At 34.6% G+C, this 21,137-nt stretch overlaps 1 protein-coding gene and 1 non-coding gene across 2 annotated transcripts; one reads left to right on the forward strand and one right to left on the reverse strand.

The window, feature by feature from the left end:
* Nucleotides 1–646: 646 nt before the first annotated feature.
* Nucleotides 647–728, reverse strand: Trnal-aag (transfer RNA leucine (anticodon AAG)). The gene has a single exon. It is a non-coding gene; the product is annotated as a tRNA-Leu (tRNA).
* Nucleotides 729–4,679: 3,951 nt separating this feature from the next.
* LOC128219472 (uncharacterized) lies at nucleotides 4,680–18,007 on the forward strand. Its single transcript, XM_052927284.1, has 5 exons — nucleotides 4,680–4,748; nucleotides 5,912–5,973; nucleotides 14,851–14,984; nucleotides 16,196–16,342; nucleotides 17,913–18,007. The coding sequence occupies exons 1-5, from the start codon at nucleotides 4,680–4,682 to the stop codon at nucleotides 18,005–18,007; spliced, it is 507 nt and encodes a 168-aa protein (XP_052783244.1).
* The last annotated feature ends 3,130 nt before the right edge of the window (nucleotides 18,008–21,137 follow it).

The following is a 21,137-nucleotide window of genomic DNA, read 5'->3' on the forward strand; positions in this document are numbered from 1 at the left end:
CGAGTTCTTATTTGAAGAAGTTATTTATTACGGATTTTATCTAAAGTTGTTATAAAACAGGGTTGTTAATGTTTCAACTTTCTCTATAGTTAAATATAAACATGTGTGTGTTAAATAATTTATAGGCGAGAAACCATGTTTGAAATTAAATGTAGTAACTTTAGGCAAAGGTTATTTTTAACATTATTTTTCTCCAATGGCTGTTTTGGGGCGGCAAAAATCCTAAAAGAGTATTGTCCGCTCAATAGTTGTTATCCAGAACGCATTAATAGTGAAGGCGTCCAGTATGCATACACACGTCAATGGAGGACGAACACACAAATATATATAAATGTACACCTTTGTGTTATATTGCAACTCCTTTTTAAATATTTCCAATACGAAACAACATGGTACTTGTAAGGACACTCCTCGAAAGAATTATCAAAATTGTGTATCAATTGTACGACTTTAATGAGTGCAAAAATTGTTATCAAAATTTATCATTGTCATTTTTGGCCCACCAACTTTAACACTGTGAAAGGTCTTTAAAATTCATTAATTTTCTAGTTATTCCTATTTAACCATTCTTCGTGCACTGTGATTTTTATAAAATAGTACGTATCAATAACGAAACGAAGCTATTTTTCGCGGGCAAAACATCTAGTGGCAGCGGTGGGATTCGAACCCACGCCTCCGAAGAGACTGGTGCCTTAAACCAGCGCCTTAGACCGCTCGGCCACGCTACCTGTTAACATCATAGGTCTGTTATCGAATTAATGTAGTAGATATTAACATTAAGTATGTTACAATCGCGTAGTTTTAGATACTATACCGAATAAGATAAAACTTCACGATTGGTTAAATGTTGAGGTAGCGTGATGAAATAGTAGTCAAATATTAGAGTATAAACCCGGTTAAGAAGCATTAGGCTACGACCCAAAACAGACTAAACGAGAGGCACAAAACTTACAAACACCACAAACAGACCATACATACTTCATAATGGCTTTATCAGTAAACGATTGGAGTACCGCCGTCGATAGTCATGTAAACAAGAGTTTAATTGAACAAAGGTTCACATGATTTAAACCAGTTTATTTGTACGCAACCTCGCACTCGGTTCAATTCGCACTCAACATTTATCAATAATTACACAAATCGATGAAATTGTTGGCAGAAAATATTTTTCGAATGTCTTTGAGCAGAAGAAACTTAATTTTCATATGTAAAAAGTATGAAATACTTTGAGGTTGAAACTGAAGCTTTTAAAATCGTCTTTTGGTTATTTCACGAGACGAGCTTGATTTTGGTGCCAAAGCTAGCTATGAAATCTTAAACGACACTCTTGAAACTCTCATTGAGGATAACAAGTGGGCGGAATGAGTTGTGATTTTTTTTATCTTTGAAAAAGATAATAAAGTGGTTCCAGGATGGTTATTAATGAATTTAGTGCATGAAATATATGTCCCTTGCAACGTTCAGGTCGTATTCATTCCTAATAGGTACGGATCGTTAAGTCCAATCAGCTTTATCGGTGGGATTAAACACTTCATTGGACCTTACTTTTCACAAAGGTTCCCGAGGAGATTTCGAGAATTACATTGCAAGATTAAAAGCTGTACAAACACAGGAGAATGTATTGTAGTATGACTTTGATTACTTTGGTTGCACATAATTCAGTAGCATTACGGCGATAGATAGTGGTATATATCAAAGATCATGAAACATGATGTTGTCATATACATAATAAGGAAGTGCGCCAAGACCCATTGCCTATTACGCATGAATCATTTAGATAATGCAACAGATTTTCTAAGAACAAACCTACAGTTGCATTGAAGGGATTGGATGTTTAGATACTTTCTCGGAAACGGTTTTGAGAAATCCAACTTTTGTCCAATAGTTTACAAAAAAGTCATCGAATCCAAGTCCAAGTCATTGGTATGTCCTTTGGGTTTTTTTCAGATTCAATGTCGTCGGTGTCGTAGTGCAAAAAACACATTAACCTTGGCACTAACCAAAAACAGTTCAATACATCCATATGAACTTGACACACATGTTCAAGAGGCGATAAGTAAATGTAGACCAAGGGTCATAATGAGGCTTTTAAAATGGCTTGGTTATACACCATTTCCACTGAAGAAAAAATCAACAACAAATGTTTGCGTTCTTCGCCGAGACAATCTAGCTTTTTATGTGCTTTATTAGTCAGCGTCCAAGCTTATAATCTAAATATACACAGGTAATTTATAATCAGCTCATTAACCATACAGTATTGCCTGACAGTATAGACTCGATTACATTAGCCATAAAGTATATCCTGACAGTACAGACGCCATTACATTAGCCATACAGTATTGCCTGATAGTATAGACTCCATTACATTAGCCATAAAGTATAACCTGACAGTATAAACGCTATTACATTAGCCATAAAGTATAGCCTGACAGTATAAACGCTATTACATTAGCCATAAAGTATAGTCTGACAGAATAGACTCAATTACATAAGCCATAAAGTATAGCATGACAGTATAGACTCAATAGCATTAGCCTTAAAGTATAGCCTGACAGTATAAACTCCCTTACATTAGCCATAAAGAACAGTCTGACAGTATAGATGTCAATTTATTTTGTTAATTTAAGGTGGACGAAATCAAAGAACTTGGACGAAGAGCTATTGAGTTGAAAAGGACATTACACAATGTTTCACTTGTAAGTACTAGAACCGTTGCCTTCTGCTAAAAACAAGATACATGGTTAAAACATACTCGATTGCGGTAAACACATTTTAAGTCTACCGTACGTTTTTCATATCAATATCAAAAAGGCGATGATTGACAGTTACGAAGATTCTTCAATCGCCTATGTTATGTGGTAAATATTGTTCAAACAACAAATGATTCACGAAATCGCTTTGTTGTAACCCCACAACGTTTGCCGCCTGTACATCGACAATGTTGCTCTTTTTACAGTCGACGATTCGATATTTTATAACTTCTTATCGGTTAACGTGCCACGGGTGAAACAGCATCCCAGATCAACTGGTTCATTCTTACAATTTTCAGCCCCTCACACATTAGAGGGTCTTTCACGAGGTTTGACAATCGTTTTTTCTTCAATAACATTCAGATAAAATACCATGAATGTCCACAGCGAGGACACTATTTACCTCTTTGTCACATTTCTCATCTGCTTTAAGCCGTTTTGTCATGGCTTTGAATATGGTTCGGGTCAGAAGGTTCTCCCTTAATTCATGGTTTTGCTCATGAGAAATTCTATCAACGCAACCTCATAAGCACATTCCACTTGCTATTACTCATCTTTGTTATTTTTAATTACGTCAAGTCGTTTCTAAAACGAATTAGTACTCTCGAGTATTCTTTCATCTTATTCTAAACGTTGTTCAATGATGGAAACATTTTATCTTCATATGATTAGAGTTTCGACAGCATATTTTCGGGGATCGACTGCGTCGATTTCTTTGACTGACCATCGTCATGATTTGTTCTTTTTGTAGGAGCTTTACATTTCTATTAACTTTCCGACGAACTGCGTTTCCTCCAAAGAACGATTTAATTCGCGTCCGCCGTTTTGTAAAGCACATTTCCCGGTGAAAGAAAAACAACAAAATTAGCCCAAATATTTCGTGTCAATCATTAATGTGTTTACCTTAGTAAACTAAAAAGCATAAAAAATAAGAATTACACTCGTAGTGTTCTAAACAAGTAATTACATCAATTCCTTATTGCCAATTGTCTTAGATGCTTACTTCAGAAATTGCAGATCTCTTATGTCTGCTGCACTTGTTAGATTTCTTGATTATTTAACGTTTTACTCACAATTTACATAATAAATAAGTAAATTCAATAAATACAGGGTATAAACATCGGTTATCTAAAACTCAAAGACGTTGTTCTACTTACTAGAAATATACGCAGGTTACATTTGTGCAATTCATTTTTGACGAATGATCGTTTAGACGCAAAACCTTAAAAGCAACAGTCCAGATTCCATTTTAACTATTCATAAATGATAAGTGCAATTTGTCAACGCTGGATAAGCAACGGCTTCCGCGGTGCTCATATTTCAGGATGTATTGATCGTATAGTGTAAGCTACAGAGGAATTACCTTAATAATATATTTTTGTTTCAGAGGTGAAATACGAGGTCAAGGCAGAGAAGCAGTGGTAGCTTACATGGATGCAATGAGGGACCAAACATCATTCAAAACAGATGTTATAATGTGTCATACATTATTTTATTTAATTATTGCTATGCTTGGTAGAATCAATTTAGTAAATGAATAAAATTAGATTGAGTGCGGTCCAGTAGAAGAGGTTCCGTCGCTCGCATAAGCGGTATTTGGTTCGATCCTCAAGACTGTCATGTTATCTTGCATTTCATCTTAACTTAAAGTTGATGTCAGTCACAATCAAGTTAAACAAAACGAAAAACTAATAGAAAATTATACATCTCAATGCAACACGTAATACAAATCAGGAAAAAATAGTACCTTCATCCAAATATAATAAATATATAACTTTTTCCATTTTCGATACCCTTAAACTATTTAACCTGTTGCCGTTTTTCGAATAGAAGTATATGCCTGCCACGCGCACACAATATGGTGTTTACGCCTGTGGTCACACGAATGTTTACTACAAGGCGTGCCTCAAATGGCATCTCTCGTTTGAAATGACTCCTGCAGATGTTAATAATCGTGGTATTCAAGAAGTGGAAATAATCACATCTTCTATGCAGATGGTAAGTGTATTAAATACAGAGTGTGTGTCCGTCAACATTTAGATAATTATTGTAACTTATTATGTAACATCTTAATAATTCAGAAGGGCGGAGCGATCGAACTTCGAAAACTGACTTAGAATTAATCGTGTAATCCGAGTACCATATTATGAAATACCGTCTGTTACCGCTACATAAGGTCATGTGATATTGAGCACTGTAATTACTATCTACATTTCTAGGAATTGGTACGACGCGATGGTTTTATCGCTACATGTAGCTAACCAAGGACACCATCTGCAGGTCAGTCTAAAATAAATTTATCAAATACTGGAAATAAATACAATTATGCTATGTTATGATATAATGTAATCCTAAGTCTAACGCTTGTATATTTTAATTGAATGATGGTTTTTATCATTTCAGTTAAGTTATTCAATGAAAGCGAATTTACCAGATTTCAGACGATACCAGATGGTGTCTTTCTACAACATTCCAAACTAGTTTCCTATTTATTCCGCATACCAAGAGGTACAGTTAGAAAACTGAAAGAATATCCATGATGTATGATTTAAATATCATCTTTTTGTCATAACTTTGTCTTTTTTAAAAATGAATATAATAACAACTAAATCAGAGCAATGTTATCTAAATTGTCGTAGTTTATTTGAGTACAATAGCTTGTATTTATGTTAGAATGTTAATTAAAATTCATATACGCGTTCAATGTTCAAAAAGTGAGTCTTCTTAAGATCAAAGCTATGTCCAGAGCAAACACATTTACCGTTTCGTCAACTATGAACCAAAAGGCTTCATCAGCTTGAAACGGTTTTCTTTAAACTGGTTTAGTATTATTGAATGTTTGTTTTATATTAATGAATGTATTATATGAGTATGTTTGTGTGTATGAACACTTATGTAATTGTTTGTGTGACGAAAGGCTATGTAGTCCATAGTAGTCGAAAAATACTTCTGTCCTTATCTGTTCTGTTAAAACGTTTTTACTCTACTTGACCACTTATCTAATCCAGTTATTTTAATTACTACATATTAAAATGTGTTTATGATAGAAATTTAAAAAAAAATGGCAACTGAAGGACAATGGGGAATCTAAATTTATTACAAGGTCAAAATAATTAATATAATCCAATAATAAGAAAGTTACATATTTTCTTGTGTTTCAGGATTGGGGCTTATACTCATCACTTGGAAATGAAATGGGACTGTATAAGGATGACGACGAGATGTAAGAGTAAACCGACTAGGGTAGACATTTAAAACTCCAAACTGTTTAATTACAGTAATAACTATTTACCTAATTTACACTGTATCTGTGAACAAATATCAAGGACCGAATTATCAGACATTTGTTTAAGTTAACAAAGTTAACTTTCAAATCTGTATTGCTTATAATGCTGTACGGATATACTTGTGAACTGCAGTATTCCAAACAAGATTTCATACAAATGTGCTAGCTGTACTTTTATATTTGAACATATGACCACAGCATAAAATAGCTGCCCGTAACAATGTCGTTAATAATGGTGTTAAATTGCCCGTAAATTTGGACGAACATATCTAATACTGTTTTCTCTTCAATTCAGGATGGGTAGATACAGTTGCGACATTTTAAGAGCATGTCGACTTGTTGTCGACACTGGCCTACATTATTACGGGTAACAGTTAAATAATTCATACATGTTTAACACAAAATCAATTGTAATATAATCGTACTGTAAGCGTACAAATTAAGCAATACGAGGCTCAACGGTTTTAACGAATCACTGATGCCTCATCTCCAAACGGGACAACGATTCTTTCTTAAGAAATGTTATAGTGCAGTACAAGCTCTTTCCCGGACAACCCACCAGCGCGTGCGCACACTCACACACACACACACACACACACACACACACACATACTACGAGGTTACGTATGCAGTAAAATTCCCTATACGATGCCAAACTTAATTACCATATATATTGTATAATATTATATTAATATTGCATTGCTTCCAGTGTGACAGTACATATTGTCAACATGAGGGAAATACTCGGCTTCGCCTCAGGTATTTACCCGAATGTTGACAATATGTACTGTCACACTGGAAGCCATGCAATATTTATTTTATTATACCGAACACAGTAATATTTATATATATATTTATAAAAAAAAATAATCATAACGTAACTTTCAAGTTTAATCATTTTTATTCTGTAATTGTTTCTGTAACAATTAATCTGAAAATGTAACAAAATACACAACATGTATTGATAATAACAGAATGTACAACAAATCAGCATATTCACTGACATCATTTTTAAAACAAAATATCATTTAAACAATAACCAAATTTAATGTGAATAGTTAAAGCTGCACTCTCACAGATCGACTGTTTGGACAATTCTTTTGTCTTTGAATGAGCCAATTTATGCTTAAATGAATTGAAACCAATGATATAAGATTGCTGATGAAAGCTCAGATTGCAGTTTTTCATATAAGCGTTCAAAAATTGATGTTTTATGGCTAAATTTTCTACTGAAGCTTTAAGAAAAATGTAATTTTAGGCGGTTTTCCAAACAACTGAGATCTGTTCTATAGTTATTTATCTTATATCACTGCATTGAAGGCATTGCTACATGTACCAAAAACAGCTGATTATAAAAAAAGGTAAAAACTGTCACTTTGTGAGAGTGCAGTTTTAATTCCTGTTTTCACAGAGTATATGGTATTTATGTGAAATTAGCGATTTAATAATACACAACAGTCAACAGTGGAAACACCAAATATCAATAATTTGTCCGTTTTAACTGGAAACTAGTTTAAACTGTTTCAAGTTCCCATTGTAATAATTAGGTCAACACTGACAGGCTTATCTTCCATGGAAATGAAAATGAACATTGCTGTTGCTCATTGGCAGGGTCCATCAGCTTCTTCATATCATAATCTGCAATCTTGGGTTTGTAAAATACCGACCCTTTTCCCTTCTTCTGAAGATCTGTTAATTTCGCCTTGAAGTTTTTAATTGCTGTCACAAAGTCGTTGTCTGTCGAAATATCGATACGACATTTCTCTTTCAGGTACTTTGATAGGCCATACTTCACAGAGTACATATTTGATTTCTTCAACTCTTCGCCTTTTACTGTACGAATATATGCAAAGAACATCCGTAGATGATTATTGAGAGCGTATTTCGGCATCTCTTCGAAGTTGGCGTTTTCTGCCCCCAAATAAGTCCTGAACAATTTGACACTTCAGTTAACGATCCGCTTTGTCTTGCTAGAGTTCTTGCATCGTCTAGAGTACACAAATCCTCTGCAGAAACTGACACAAACTGTGTGTTTACACTAGCTGACATTATTCTGCAAATGTCGTTTGGAAATACTGCAAACACCGGAAGGTACCAGATTTACAACACATTTTAATAAGCGCTTACCACCTCAGACTTGGGAAACCCTACATGCCTATTTTAGACGCGCGTGCTATGTGACAGTAATAATGTCAACCGGTCAAAACGGTACTGTCAGTGTGACAGTAATAAATTGCACATGATGGGTATATGAGAAATTAACATGGGCAGATCACATGAGGTATAATAATACATTTATTGCATTCTATATTTTGTACTACAGCTGTTACGGTCAAATTTCATTTCTTCAACAGCTGGTCACTTGAAAAATCAATCGAGTACCTACAAAATAATACGGCGATGACTTATAATAGCGCAGCTAATGATATCGTTACATAACGTGGCCTGGTCAAGCATGCGCGTACGAATTGGAGAAATAAAGATTAGAAAATTAAAGAAGCTTGCAGAAGATGCATTAGGTATGCATTATTCTAAATATAAATATCAACCTCACTTTTATTCTTGCTAATATAAAACAAAATCACATAGGAATAATTAAATATAATTATTAAAATGGAAAACGCATTATGAAATTAACTTTGTCTTTGATCATTTGTAGAATTGATTGTGTAAACACAATTTATGATGCATATTGAAATATTCGCATCATAAATGCATTCGAAGTGTGCGTAGAAACGTGCAACGTCGGCAAATCAAATGAATTGGACGACTTTTGAGAAAAAAAAATGTACGTTTTAGTTTTAATATATAATGTTTTGCTCACAGGCAGGTTCAATATGTAACATTCAAGACTTTTATCTTCGAGTACTGGAGAACGGCGCCATGCCAATGAATGTGTTGGAAGCTCTTTATGAGCGCTGGATACAGTACATAAGGACTGAAAAAAGTGCGTGTGTGAAAAACACAAGGAATCTATTGGTTTTGGCGGCATTGTATTTAGTGTTCATGTATATCGCAATATTTCGATAATCGTGTCGTTTAAGAATTTGAAATAAACTTTTAGTAATTGAATATAATGCGAAAGCTTTTATATAAAATTCTTATGCAGATACATCCCTTTAACCACAAGTAAGATGAGATAAGGACGTTTGGTTTATAAGTATCATGGATCAGATGTATAATCAAAATTAATCAAAAATTGAATAGTATTTTCTGCGTTTTTAAGTACTTTTCATGGCATTCAGCCTTTTTGTCATAGAGGGATGCGCCTTTTAATATGATGTTCACACTTTGGATATGATTCGAGATCGTTTGAACGTATTTCTCCAATAGCACTAAAGGTATCTCTCAGATCTTTGGTACACATTACCAATTAACGGTCAGTAGTTGCTGGTATACTTTTGTGACCTACGGCCATTTCATCCTGGATGTATATGTCCTCCGCAACGTTTTTGTTCCCTGAATTATCATCTTTGTTTTTAAATTTTACACCTCACAATTTTGTAGGTGTGGCAGACAGAACACTAAATACAACTTGTCTCTTCTTTTGTCGGCAAAGATTTAAGACCACTCATTCACGTTTCCATAGCCTACAATGTTAAAAATAAAAATGTTTACCTGCTTTTCGAGCTTGACAAAGCGATGATTGACCATCAAACCCATGCAGCTTTTAAGTTTAGCCGTTGACTCATTCAAAAAAATAATCTAGATAAAAAGATGTCATGTGGATTAAAATGAACTGAAAACCTACTTCCTAGAATACCAAAACAAAGTTCTTGTTTAAATGGGCATGCAAAAGAGCTGGTGTCCCTCGGTCTAAATATAGACATTGATTTGTAAAACAGACCAAATATATTTTTCCACAATTTCGTCAATATATCAATGATTTATAAGCCGAATGACATTAATATGATATATCTCGTTACTATTTTTAACTATTTTGCCTCCAGACATTTTTATTCAGATAACAGCAAGTAACTTTGAGTAATAGCATCCGACTTGGTGTACTTTGCCCTTATATCCATCCTACCTCGTCGCGTCCAAGTGAAAAGGCCTCTTACGCTGAAACTGCGCATAACCCCTAATTGGGAGAACTGGAAAAAAAAATTGTCAATTCAAACAAATTTGCATTTGTCGCATGACCATTTACAAGTATGTGGATTTTGCTATCATCCTTTGTGAGACACAATCTAGGATGGTGAGACAATTAAATGAAATATTGTTGACCGGCAAACATTCAGATAAGTTGGTGCACCTTCATTGACCTCACGAGACCATTATCTTTATACCTGTAATGACATTAAGGCTACAATGTATTCCGTCGTTTAAGATAACTAAAATATTGATAAGAGTACAAAGATTGATATTAGCTATACGTTGAAGATTTAAAAATAAAATATTTTTTGAAGGAAAGTTATTGTCTCTTGTTGATTGTATGTATTGATCTGGCTATTAGACTTGCCAACCCATGAGCGCAGAAATAATGTGAACGTCTTTCAAAGATGTGGTCTGAAAATGGTTCATGTCGAAAGCTGAAATGGCGTCCCCTCCTTTGGATAACCTTGAAGAATACAGTAAGCATTCTGGCTGCCATTAGCGTTCAGTTGAATTCCAATGAACTGTATCCAAGGAAACGTTGCATATATAGGCCATGCATATACACCCTTACTTATCCTTCCATTTTAATACCTGATTTTCGAGATATAAGCACTTGTATGTTCTCGAAAACTAACCAAATTTGAAACGTTCGTCCATGCATACTGGGGTGCCAAGTTGCCTTGGTAAGGCCCTACATGTGTTTAAAAGATCACCACAGCAACTCTATTGCTACTGGGCTTGATGTTGTTTTTTTTGGTAGAGTTATTGAAAATTATCGAGGTCTTACTTAGCTGAATATACTATCTAAATCTTGATTATATCGTAGATAGAACGGAAATTACTTCTGGTTCTTTCATATCTTTAGTCTGCTCGTATTTCTGAGTATGTTAACCAAGTTATGTGCCTTGACTTCCTTAATAAGATCATATAATTATCATCCTATTTTCCAAATCTTTCTTGATTCATTTGCTTTCGAATATATCATTAAAAAACGAAAACAAATTCTACAACATAAATTCGATGTTACATTATCTGTTTAATTATCTTTCAATTCGACTTCGTAGCACTTGAAAATACCCCATAACAATTAACTGATAAACTAAACTACTCTACCAAACAAACAGGCCTGGAACCATTATACTTCATCATATTACAAGCTAAATCAGACTGATCTCTGACAGTGAGCCTGGTTGAATATCAATGTATCATGAAAAAACCTCTAACACTTGGACATGTGTTTTTAATCCAAAGACAATTCACACATTTTGACCTTTCAAATGTGTCATTCAGTAAATGGCGACCAGTGTAATTTGGTCAATGTATTGATGAACGTGTTTGATGTATTAACAGTAATTGGTATGAACATAAATGCCTAAATAAAATTTTATTGATGAAGGTTTATGACATGTTTAAACTGAAACACGAGAAAATAACAGATGAACTATTGGAGAACTATTTTTCCGAAAGCTTGTCTACGTTATCTGCGATTAAAACTGTACTTGAGAGGCGTCCCACGGGTAGCATGTAACAAAGGGGTATTCCAAAAAGTGGGTATTAGATACAAGAAAAACAATAACAATTTATCTCCGACAATAAGCATAAAAGAAACTGAACATTTGTTAATCTCTGTTAGATTGTGTGCTTTCACTAGTGGTCATTGGAAAACAATATAATCTTACACTGAAATTATCAAATAGCATCTGTACATTTTTTCTCTAAAAAAACTTTTTTTTACTTGCTATATTTATAAAACCTCCGAGAGAATATGATTCTTACAGAGGACAACATTTTAAATGTGAAACCATAATTAAAAATTTCAAATGACTCGTATAATAATTGCGATAACAGTTTCAATTCATCGACCCTGAAATTGGGATGAAAGTATTACCATCTTTATAGACTCGCTCGAATCCCACTCAGTGTATCGTTTAAGCATGCCCAATTTTCCAGAAACGTCAGAAACCTTTACATTTAACAACGCTGCAAGTAAATCGCGTAGTAATTTGAGTTTAGCAGATTATCTTAATGACTTTACTCTTTGGAATCTGAATAAGTACTATCTTATATGACATATGCAGTCAACAAATAAAGCGTTCAAACTTGGACACATAGTGTACATTGTAAGAGACCAAAATCTAATTAGGTCGTGATGGTTACATAAATCAGCCAAAGGCACATGTTCTTGTCCGTGACCTGCCCCATTTAGAACTATTTTGGACTGACAAGTGTCCACTGCAAGATAAGGCGAACATTTTGGAGTTATAAAGCCATTTGGACGCATCACAACCACACGAGAAATTTAACCAGCAGTTAGTGAAACTAATTCTTAAAAAAATCAAAAAATATTAAGACGTTTTGTACAAAAGATAACGTGTTTACTTTAGCTTTAACTTATAATAATTATGAACGGAATATTGAAAGTTTCATTGTCGTTTTGACATACTAATAACAAAAGAAAGTTTATAAGTTTACCACTAAATGTTTCACTTTACACATCTCATTCGAAACTCTTCGACCATTTTTCCATAAAAAACGACCTCGGATGTATATGGGCGGTTTACAATGCCGGAAGTCTTTTCATTTAACTACGCTGCAAGCAGATCGCGTAGTAATTTCAATTTAGCAATTAAAATTTATGACTTTACTGTTTGGAATCTTAATTATTTATGCAACAATATACTTCACTGGCAATAAATTTAAACATTGAAATACAAAGCACACGTTAAAATACTACTACAAATTAAAACTTTAATGTAAAATTTTACGAGTTACTTCTACGGATGTACCGTTATACATCCGAGGTTGTTTTTGATGGAAAATGGCCGAGGAGTTCCGAATGAGGCAAACACATGTTAATCATTTTCTTCCAGACAAATCGTCATGCTTGTGTTTGGTCTACTTTGCTGCTGTGTTGCTTTGGCAAATGCGTAAGTTGTTTGAATATTCTCATCGAGTAGTTGCAAAATGATATTGTAAAGAAATACTGTCATCCCTTTTGTTAAATATAAATTGAAAGCCTAATGTCTAAAACTATGCCAAGAATACACCGGAACGAAGCTTTTATGCAAAAAAATGAAAACATCTTATTAGAAATATTCACGCCTAAAAATCATAGAATGAATAGTATTTTCTTATTGTATAGCAGGCAAATCATAATATTTGAAGCATACAACTATTTTGACACTCAGACAATCATTTTTGTTTCTTATCTCATAAAAGTAAAATAAAAAATACACCATTACAAATAAGCGTGCTTCAGGGTCACGTCAGGTTATAATAACAAACCCTGCAGGCGATGGGACACTTGCGATCGGTTATAATTGCTAAGCCTCCATTATTTCGACCCATATTAACCTGATAAATATAGCGATCTAAAAATAGTTATATTCTGCTAAAAATGAAACGCCGGGATACAGAAATACAGCGCGGAAATAGCCGAACAAGCAACTCATACTCGGACTGCAATATAACTAATCTATTTTTATGCTTTCGACGTCATTCTGCTAAACATAGAGCGCAGTTCTTTGGAGTTTGCGGTCTTAAGACTACCTGCGCGCATCCGCAGATAGTCTAAAACGTGATTGCAACCATTACAGTCGAAACCCATTGGCTCGATATCGATTTCCTCATCGGCTCGAATTTGATGTGAAGGACCGATTTTATTTTAAACTCCATGTAAGTATTCCCGCTTGGTTCGATATTCGCGAGACTTCAACGGTCCTTGGGATATCTAGCCAACGGATTTCGAATGCATGAACTTTACCAATAATCCTTATCACAATCAATGTCAAACAAATATGGTATAAAATGATAATGAAAAGCTACTCTTAGTATTCCAATGTTGTATTGGTTATGGAATCATTAAGACCTGTTCATACTAGGTAATGTATACAGGTTAGTAGTGTAATTGGTTATGAACTACTGTTATGCACGTATCAATTATTCGCCCACACTACAGGTCCATGAATTCAGAAAAACCTCCTTTTCTGGGCGGATAGGGGTCTCTAAAACGTTTATTCAACAAAAGAAATGGTTTACTGCGACCTACTGTTTTCCTAATACTGCCATGAACCTCAGCTTCGTTTTTTACAGTCTAACCATGTTAGCTTGAACTCTCTTGGCACGATGTCCTCGTTGGCTCGAACTGGATTTAAAAGGAGCGTTTTTATTTCACTGAATGTTATTATTCGCATTCGGATCGAATTTTCCGAGATTCGAAAAATTTTCAACGGTCCCCGAGAGCTCGAGCCAGCGGGGTTCGACCGTTGTCGAAACACTATTTAAATGCATTGGGATAAATAACTCCATTACACGTTCTACGTGTAGTATGCACGATGCCAGCGCTCGTTAGATTAACCACGCCATCCATATAGGATGAATCTGGTGCGCATTTGCATTGTAGTTTTTACATGATTAAAAATGTAATTGTGTAATACCATCAATTACCAGACTCATGACTTATTCAAAAGTTGATGCTGTTTAGTGAACAATTTGAAAACTATTTTTCAAAACTTATTGGAGTAATGTGGTTAATTTCGGGGTTAACTAACAATAATTTTCAAGGTAAGGAAGCTCCAAAATGAATTCCATACTTTAATGATTTTATTTTCTTATGGATTCGGAAGTCTAATTAGAATTAGATCCACAAAATCAATTATGTTTTCGACTTTTGATTAGTTTAATTCTTATATATTGAACATTGGTTTCCTTTTTCAGACAATCACACGTTAATACGAATACTTTGAGGCATTTTTTGGACATGAGCTTTGCCATTTACGATCACACGCCCCATGACGGAGAGGTGGAGGAAAACGAATGGGACGCCACGGTATACAAGGAGGATCTCAACAGTAAGAAATAAAAGTCTGTATAGTTCAGGGGATGTCTCAACATCGCTTAACGGGGAAGGGGGGCCGGTTTGTCAATAAAAATATGAATAGTTGAGGGGTTGTATCAACATCACTAAACGGGAAAGGAGGAGACAGTATGTCAATAAAAGTTTGTCAATAAAATTATGAATAGTTGAGGGGTTGTATCAACATCACTAAACGGGAAAGGAGGAGACAGTATGTCAATTAAAGTTTGTCAATAAAATTATGAATAGTTAAGGGGTTGTATCAACATCACTAAACGGGAAAGGGGGAGACAGTTTGTCAATTAAAGTTTGTCAATAAAATTATGAATAGTTGAGGGGTTGTATCAACATCACTAAACGGGAAAGGAGGAGACAGTATGTCAATTAAAGTTTGTCAATAAAATTATGAATAAATAAGGGGTTGTATCAACATCACTAAACGGGAAAGGGGGAGACAGTTTGTCAATTAAAGTATGTCAATAAAATTATGAATAGTTAAGGGGTTGTATCAACATCACTAAAAGGGAAAGGGGGAGACAGTTTGTCAATTAAAGTATGTCAATAAAATTATGAATAATTGAGGGGTTGTATCAACATCACTAAACGGGAAAGGGGGAGACAATATGTCAAATAAAGTATGTCAATAAAATTATGAATAGTTGAGGGGTTGTATCAACATCACTAAACGGGAAAGGGGGAGACAATATGTCAAATAAAGTATGTCAATAAAATTATGAATAATTGAGGGGTTGTATCAACATCACTAAACGGGAAAGGGGGAGACAGTTTGTCAATAAAAGTATGTCAATAAAATTATGAATAGTTGAGGGGTTGTATCAACATCACTAAACGGGAAAGGGGGAGACAGTTTGTCAATAAAAGTATACAAGTATGTATAGATGAGGGGTTGTATCGACATCGCTAAACGGGAAAGGGAGAGACAGTATGTCAATAAAAGTATGAATAGTTTAGCGTTTTTTTTTTTTATCAACAACGCTCTTTTAAGGGATATGAGATTTTTTTTCCGAACAAACCTCTGAAATGCTGCGGATCTCAACAATATGTACATAATTCAGTGTGCAAATTATTATAATCTTCAGTTACACTTTCAATGGCTGTCCATGTGTATTGTGAAGCTTTTATGTAGACCAAGAACATTTCTTATAATATATAATGATAATACATTTTGTGCCTTTGATGTTGCAGACGACACATGTGTGACCTTAGAAGAATACACGCAAGTACACAGCTGCCCTGTGGCCGCATACTTGTTCAGCCATTATAACCACGATGGTGACAATTGTCTCGAGGTCTCAGATATGTCTGAAGAATTCCATCTCATTGACCACAGTGGTATGTTAGACGGTTAAGACATGGGATAATAGTAGCAGTAATTATAACCAGGAGTAATCGTTTACATATTCCCATTTATTCGTGAATAGTCAGTTATTATGCTACTTCCTGATTACGTGTAATCGTAAGGAAATTGATAACACTTTTCAAAATGTGTTGTTGTCACAAAAAATACTGAATGCGCGAACCTTAATCAAATTAACATCAGGACAATCGTAGTACTTATACTTAACAACTGATGGCTACTGAATTCGCCATATATGGGATCATAGGAATGGACCATTTTCATTTGCTGTCGAAACTCTAGTACTTAATGTGTAATCTGCAACTTCATTGGCTGAAAATGAAGGTTGTGTTTTAAGAAAACTAAACTGTTTATATAGCCCCTACCCAAACATTCCGATACATCAGTCTTTCCTTCGATTACTTAGGTTACGAGAAAGGTAGTTTTAAGTTTAAAGTGTCTGCAGCAGGCATACTGTTTTCGGAACAGTTTGTAGTTCGCGTAGTGTATTGTTTGTAGTTCGCATAGTGTATTGTTTCCGCAACTGGTGGTGTAGTTCGCGTAGTGTATTGTTCTTACGGTGTAATTAAGCAACAATTCGGGAGAAAAAACTCCTGGCACCACAGTAAGCATACTATTGAAACGAAATCGTAGCCCACTTACAGTAAAATTGTTTTTACACATTCTCCGACTTTCGAAATATGTCCGTTTAATAACGTTATCAAATGAAATATAAATCCTTCTCACTTGTGTAGAAGAAAACACAAGGCACAGCTGCACCACGGAAGTATCGACAGGTCATTTTATTAGTTCCACCAATAAGTGGTGGAGCTGGCGTTTAGTGGCCATGAGTATGTATGCGCGGTTTTCTAGGACAGGTTTTCTGTCTCTTCCCAAACATACGCACTACCAGAACGTTGCTTTTAAAGTGATATACGGTACAACAGTAAGGTGGAACCATTGAAATTTAAATGCAATTTCAATTTGTTGAGCATTATGAATTATTTGGTGTAAATTGTTACATAAAAATAGTATTTTTTACCGAATCAGAGTATAGATAATAACAAATTAAAACTGCAAGCAATACATACCTCAAAACAATTGGAACACCATGGCCATTTCCCATCGAAAATAACCTCGGATGTATGCCGTTGCCTTATTATTATCAAGAAATACAGTTATTGCATAATTAATTAAGGTTACGGAGAAGAACTCTATAAGCTTTGCTTTCGTTCCAATCCATTTCAATATTATAGACAACTTGTGTGTGTGTGTGTGTGTGTGTGTGTGTATATTCTGTGTAGTTTGTTTGTATATGTTGAATAAAATATGTTTAAATCAAGGTTACAAAGAATAAAAACCGCAGGCTCAACTGCTAAATTGAAATTACTACGCGATCTCCTGGCAGCGCAGTAAAAGTAACGATTTCTGACATCATAAATGGTCCACATACATCCCAGGTTGTTTAAGGTGGAAAATGACCCCATGGCCCTAGATGTCAGTATCCTAATAGCAGGACTAGATATCTTACATGTTGAAAATATATATCCAATTTTCTTCTTACAGGGGACAATTTGGTGAGCCTTCATGAGTGGGAACAGTACTTTCTTCACTTGACACACAGATTGTTTCCACATGGTCTCCCAACGATAGGTCGCTAATTATGCCATACGGAACGTGTATTGCAATTTTGTTTTTGATTATTATTTGATAATCAATATAGATAATTTAAACTGACTTGACTCTTGATTTGACTTATCTAATCTCTTTGATGCTAATAATACACTTTTTTCGAAAACACAAACGAGCTTTAAATCAGTTCTGAGCTGAAATAATAAAGGGCTGAATCAGGGAGAATCGGTACCTCGCCGTGAAGTTCCCGTCTTCGACGCGTCGGAAAAATGGATTATTTTGCTGAAACTTTGCATGAGTCTTAATTGGGAACTCCTGAATAAAATGAATATGTCATTTCAAAAAACACTGTTCAACCACAAAATGAATTCAACCAACAGCAAATGATCCATTACTTTGGTTTACAAAACAAAATCTTTTCTGCCAAAACTGATAACTGATAAGCATTATAACAACGTATTGAATTTACGTTTCATGTACTTTTAACTTTATGAATCTAAAACATCCAATTTAAAAGCATACTATTTAGATCTCAGTTCGAAGTTAAGGAAGATATATTGAATATCAAATCTTAATGATAAACGTGGTGATTTTAATTTTAAAATTATTAATTACCCTTCTTTAGATGGAGATGTTCCTAGTTCACCATCATATGGCGTTTTAATTGCGTAGTTGATAAGATTCGCATACATATGTACATATGTCAAAAAATTCACCTCTCGCAGTAAACGTATGACGGAAAAACTTCTTAAACAGGATTTTAGATATCATAAATTAAGGAAAACATTCTAAAAATGTGTTAATGGTCATTATAATAGTATATCAAAGTACCATACTAGTCTGAAATCGCTGATTGCTAATAGTTTTGCTCATCCCGATTTTATGGTGATGTGTTAAAGAAGATTCGTAAAGTGTAAAAATGTTTTCAACAGCTAATTGGGCAGAAAGACTCAATGAATTGCTTGGATTTTATTTAAACCGTGAATATAATGGCAATACTTTGAAGAGAACTTGCCATCTTTTTTTGATGATGAATTCCTTATACAAAATATAAGTTGAATACAGCGCCCTTACATGACTAAACTTTCAGTGCTTCCATTTATGAAGATTTTGCAGATTCGTGTTTTCTTTAATAACTTTAAGCTTGCTAGGAATGTTCCAGCGTGTGAAATTTCCTTCTTTTAAAATGTTACTATTGTAATAAGAGTTTCAATTCATTGACACTGAAATTGTGATAATATGATTCCTATCTTAATAGACTCGCTCGAATCCCGCTAAGTGGAACAAGTTAGAATGCCGGGGATACCTAAATTTTTCTTCAATCTGCACTCCCACAGATTTACCATTTTTACAACTTTTCAATTTTTTGTCTTGGAAAGGGAAAAAATTTGCGTAAATATCTTATATATAAGATTGTTGACAAGAAATCAGATCGTAGATTTTCATATTTCCGTTCGAAAATTAATGTTTAATGGCTTAAACCGTTTCTAACGGTTTGAGAAAAGGGCATACAACATCAATTTTTGAACTTAAATATAAAAATCTGCGATCTATTTTTTTGTCAACAGTCTTGTATAACTGGTTTACATGGATTTTCGCAAAATTTGGCTGGTTCCAAGACAAAAAAGAAAAAGAAACCTTTAATCTGTAAGAATGCAGCTTTAAGACCCCAAATACATATACAATGATAATAAAAATCTAGTACAATCGTATATGAAAAATACAGTGAACATAGAACACGTTCAAACTCAGCCATATAATGTACATTGAAAGGTCGAGATAAAAATCTTATTAGGTCATGATGGTTACATAAATGAGTCAAAGACACATGTTCCCGTCCGTGACCTGCCCCATACAGCCCTGTCTTCGTTCGGAGCTCCGCGGCCATTTTTTATCGAAAACAACCTCGGATGTATATGGACGGTTTATAATGTCAGAAATCAGTACATTTTAAGTCCTCTGCAAGTAGATCGCATAGTAATTTAATTTTGAAGTTAAACCTAATGACTTAACACTTGGAAATCTTAATGTTTGCAATAATACACTTCACTGGTAATCTTTTTAAACTTAGATCAACAAATACAAGCTAAAACACTACATTTAATTAAGGATATCATTCAAAGATTTACGAACTGCTTCTACTGATGTACCGGCATACATCCGATGTTGTTTTCGATAAAAATGCCCGAGGAGTTCCGAATGCCCTGTTTTAAGACTCACAAGGGTCCATCGCAAGATAAGGCGAACATTTAGGAGTTATCAAGCCATTTGGACGCATCACAACCACACGAGAATTTAACCAGCAATTCAATAAATACTTAAAAGTTTTGTACAAAAAATATATAATTTACTTTAGCCTAACCTGATAACTATTTTAAACGGAATATGGAGTTTCATGGTCGATTCATGGTCGTTTTGACTTACTCTCAGAAATAAGTTAAATATTAAATGATTCAATATACACATCTCACCGATATACCGGCATACATCCGAGGTTGTTTTCAATGGAAAACTGCCGGAGAGTTCCGAATGAGGCAAACTCATGTTATTGTGATCTTGTTCCAGACATAACGTCATGCTTGTGTTCGGCCTCCTTTGCTGCTGTGTAGCCATGGCAAACGCGTAAGTCGTTTGAATATTCGCACCGATTATTTGCAAATATTTACAGTAAAAAATACTGCCATCGCATTTGTTAAAACATGATTGAAACCATTACACTCGAAACCCGTTTGCTCAAAATCGATTGCCTCGATTTCCTTGTTGGCTCGAATTCGTTTTTTTTACACTATGTAAGCATTTCCGCATGGCTCGATATTCGCGAGCCTCGAAGTATTATGACCGGAACTTTGGATATCGAGCCAACATATTTCGACTGTATGTATAATTAAAAGAATTAACTTAACTAATAAGCATTATCAGACTCAATATCAAACAAATGTGGTATAACATAATAATGAAAATAAACTTACGTAGTTCAATGTTATATTGGCTATGGGAACATGAACACGTGCTCATACTAGGTAATGGATACAAATAGTCGCAGAACTGGTTAGGAACCGCTTTTTTCGCCGGTATCAATTGTTCGCCCACCCTCTAAACTCTTTGATTAAAAAACACTCATTTTCTGAGCGGAAAGGGGTCTCTAAAAGTATGTTTACC

Source organism: Mya arenaria, chromosome 15 (assembly GCF_026914265.1).
Source record: "Mya arenaria isolate MELC-2E11 chromosome 15, ASM2691426v1".
In the NCBI taxonomy this organism is placed as follows: Eukaryota; Metazoa; Mollusca; class Bivalvia; order Myida; family Myidae; genus Mya; species Mya arenaria.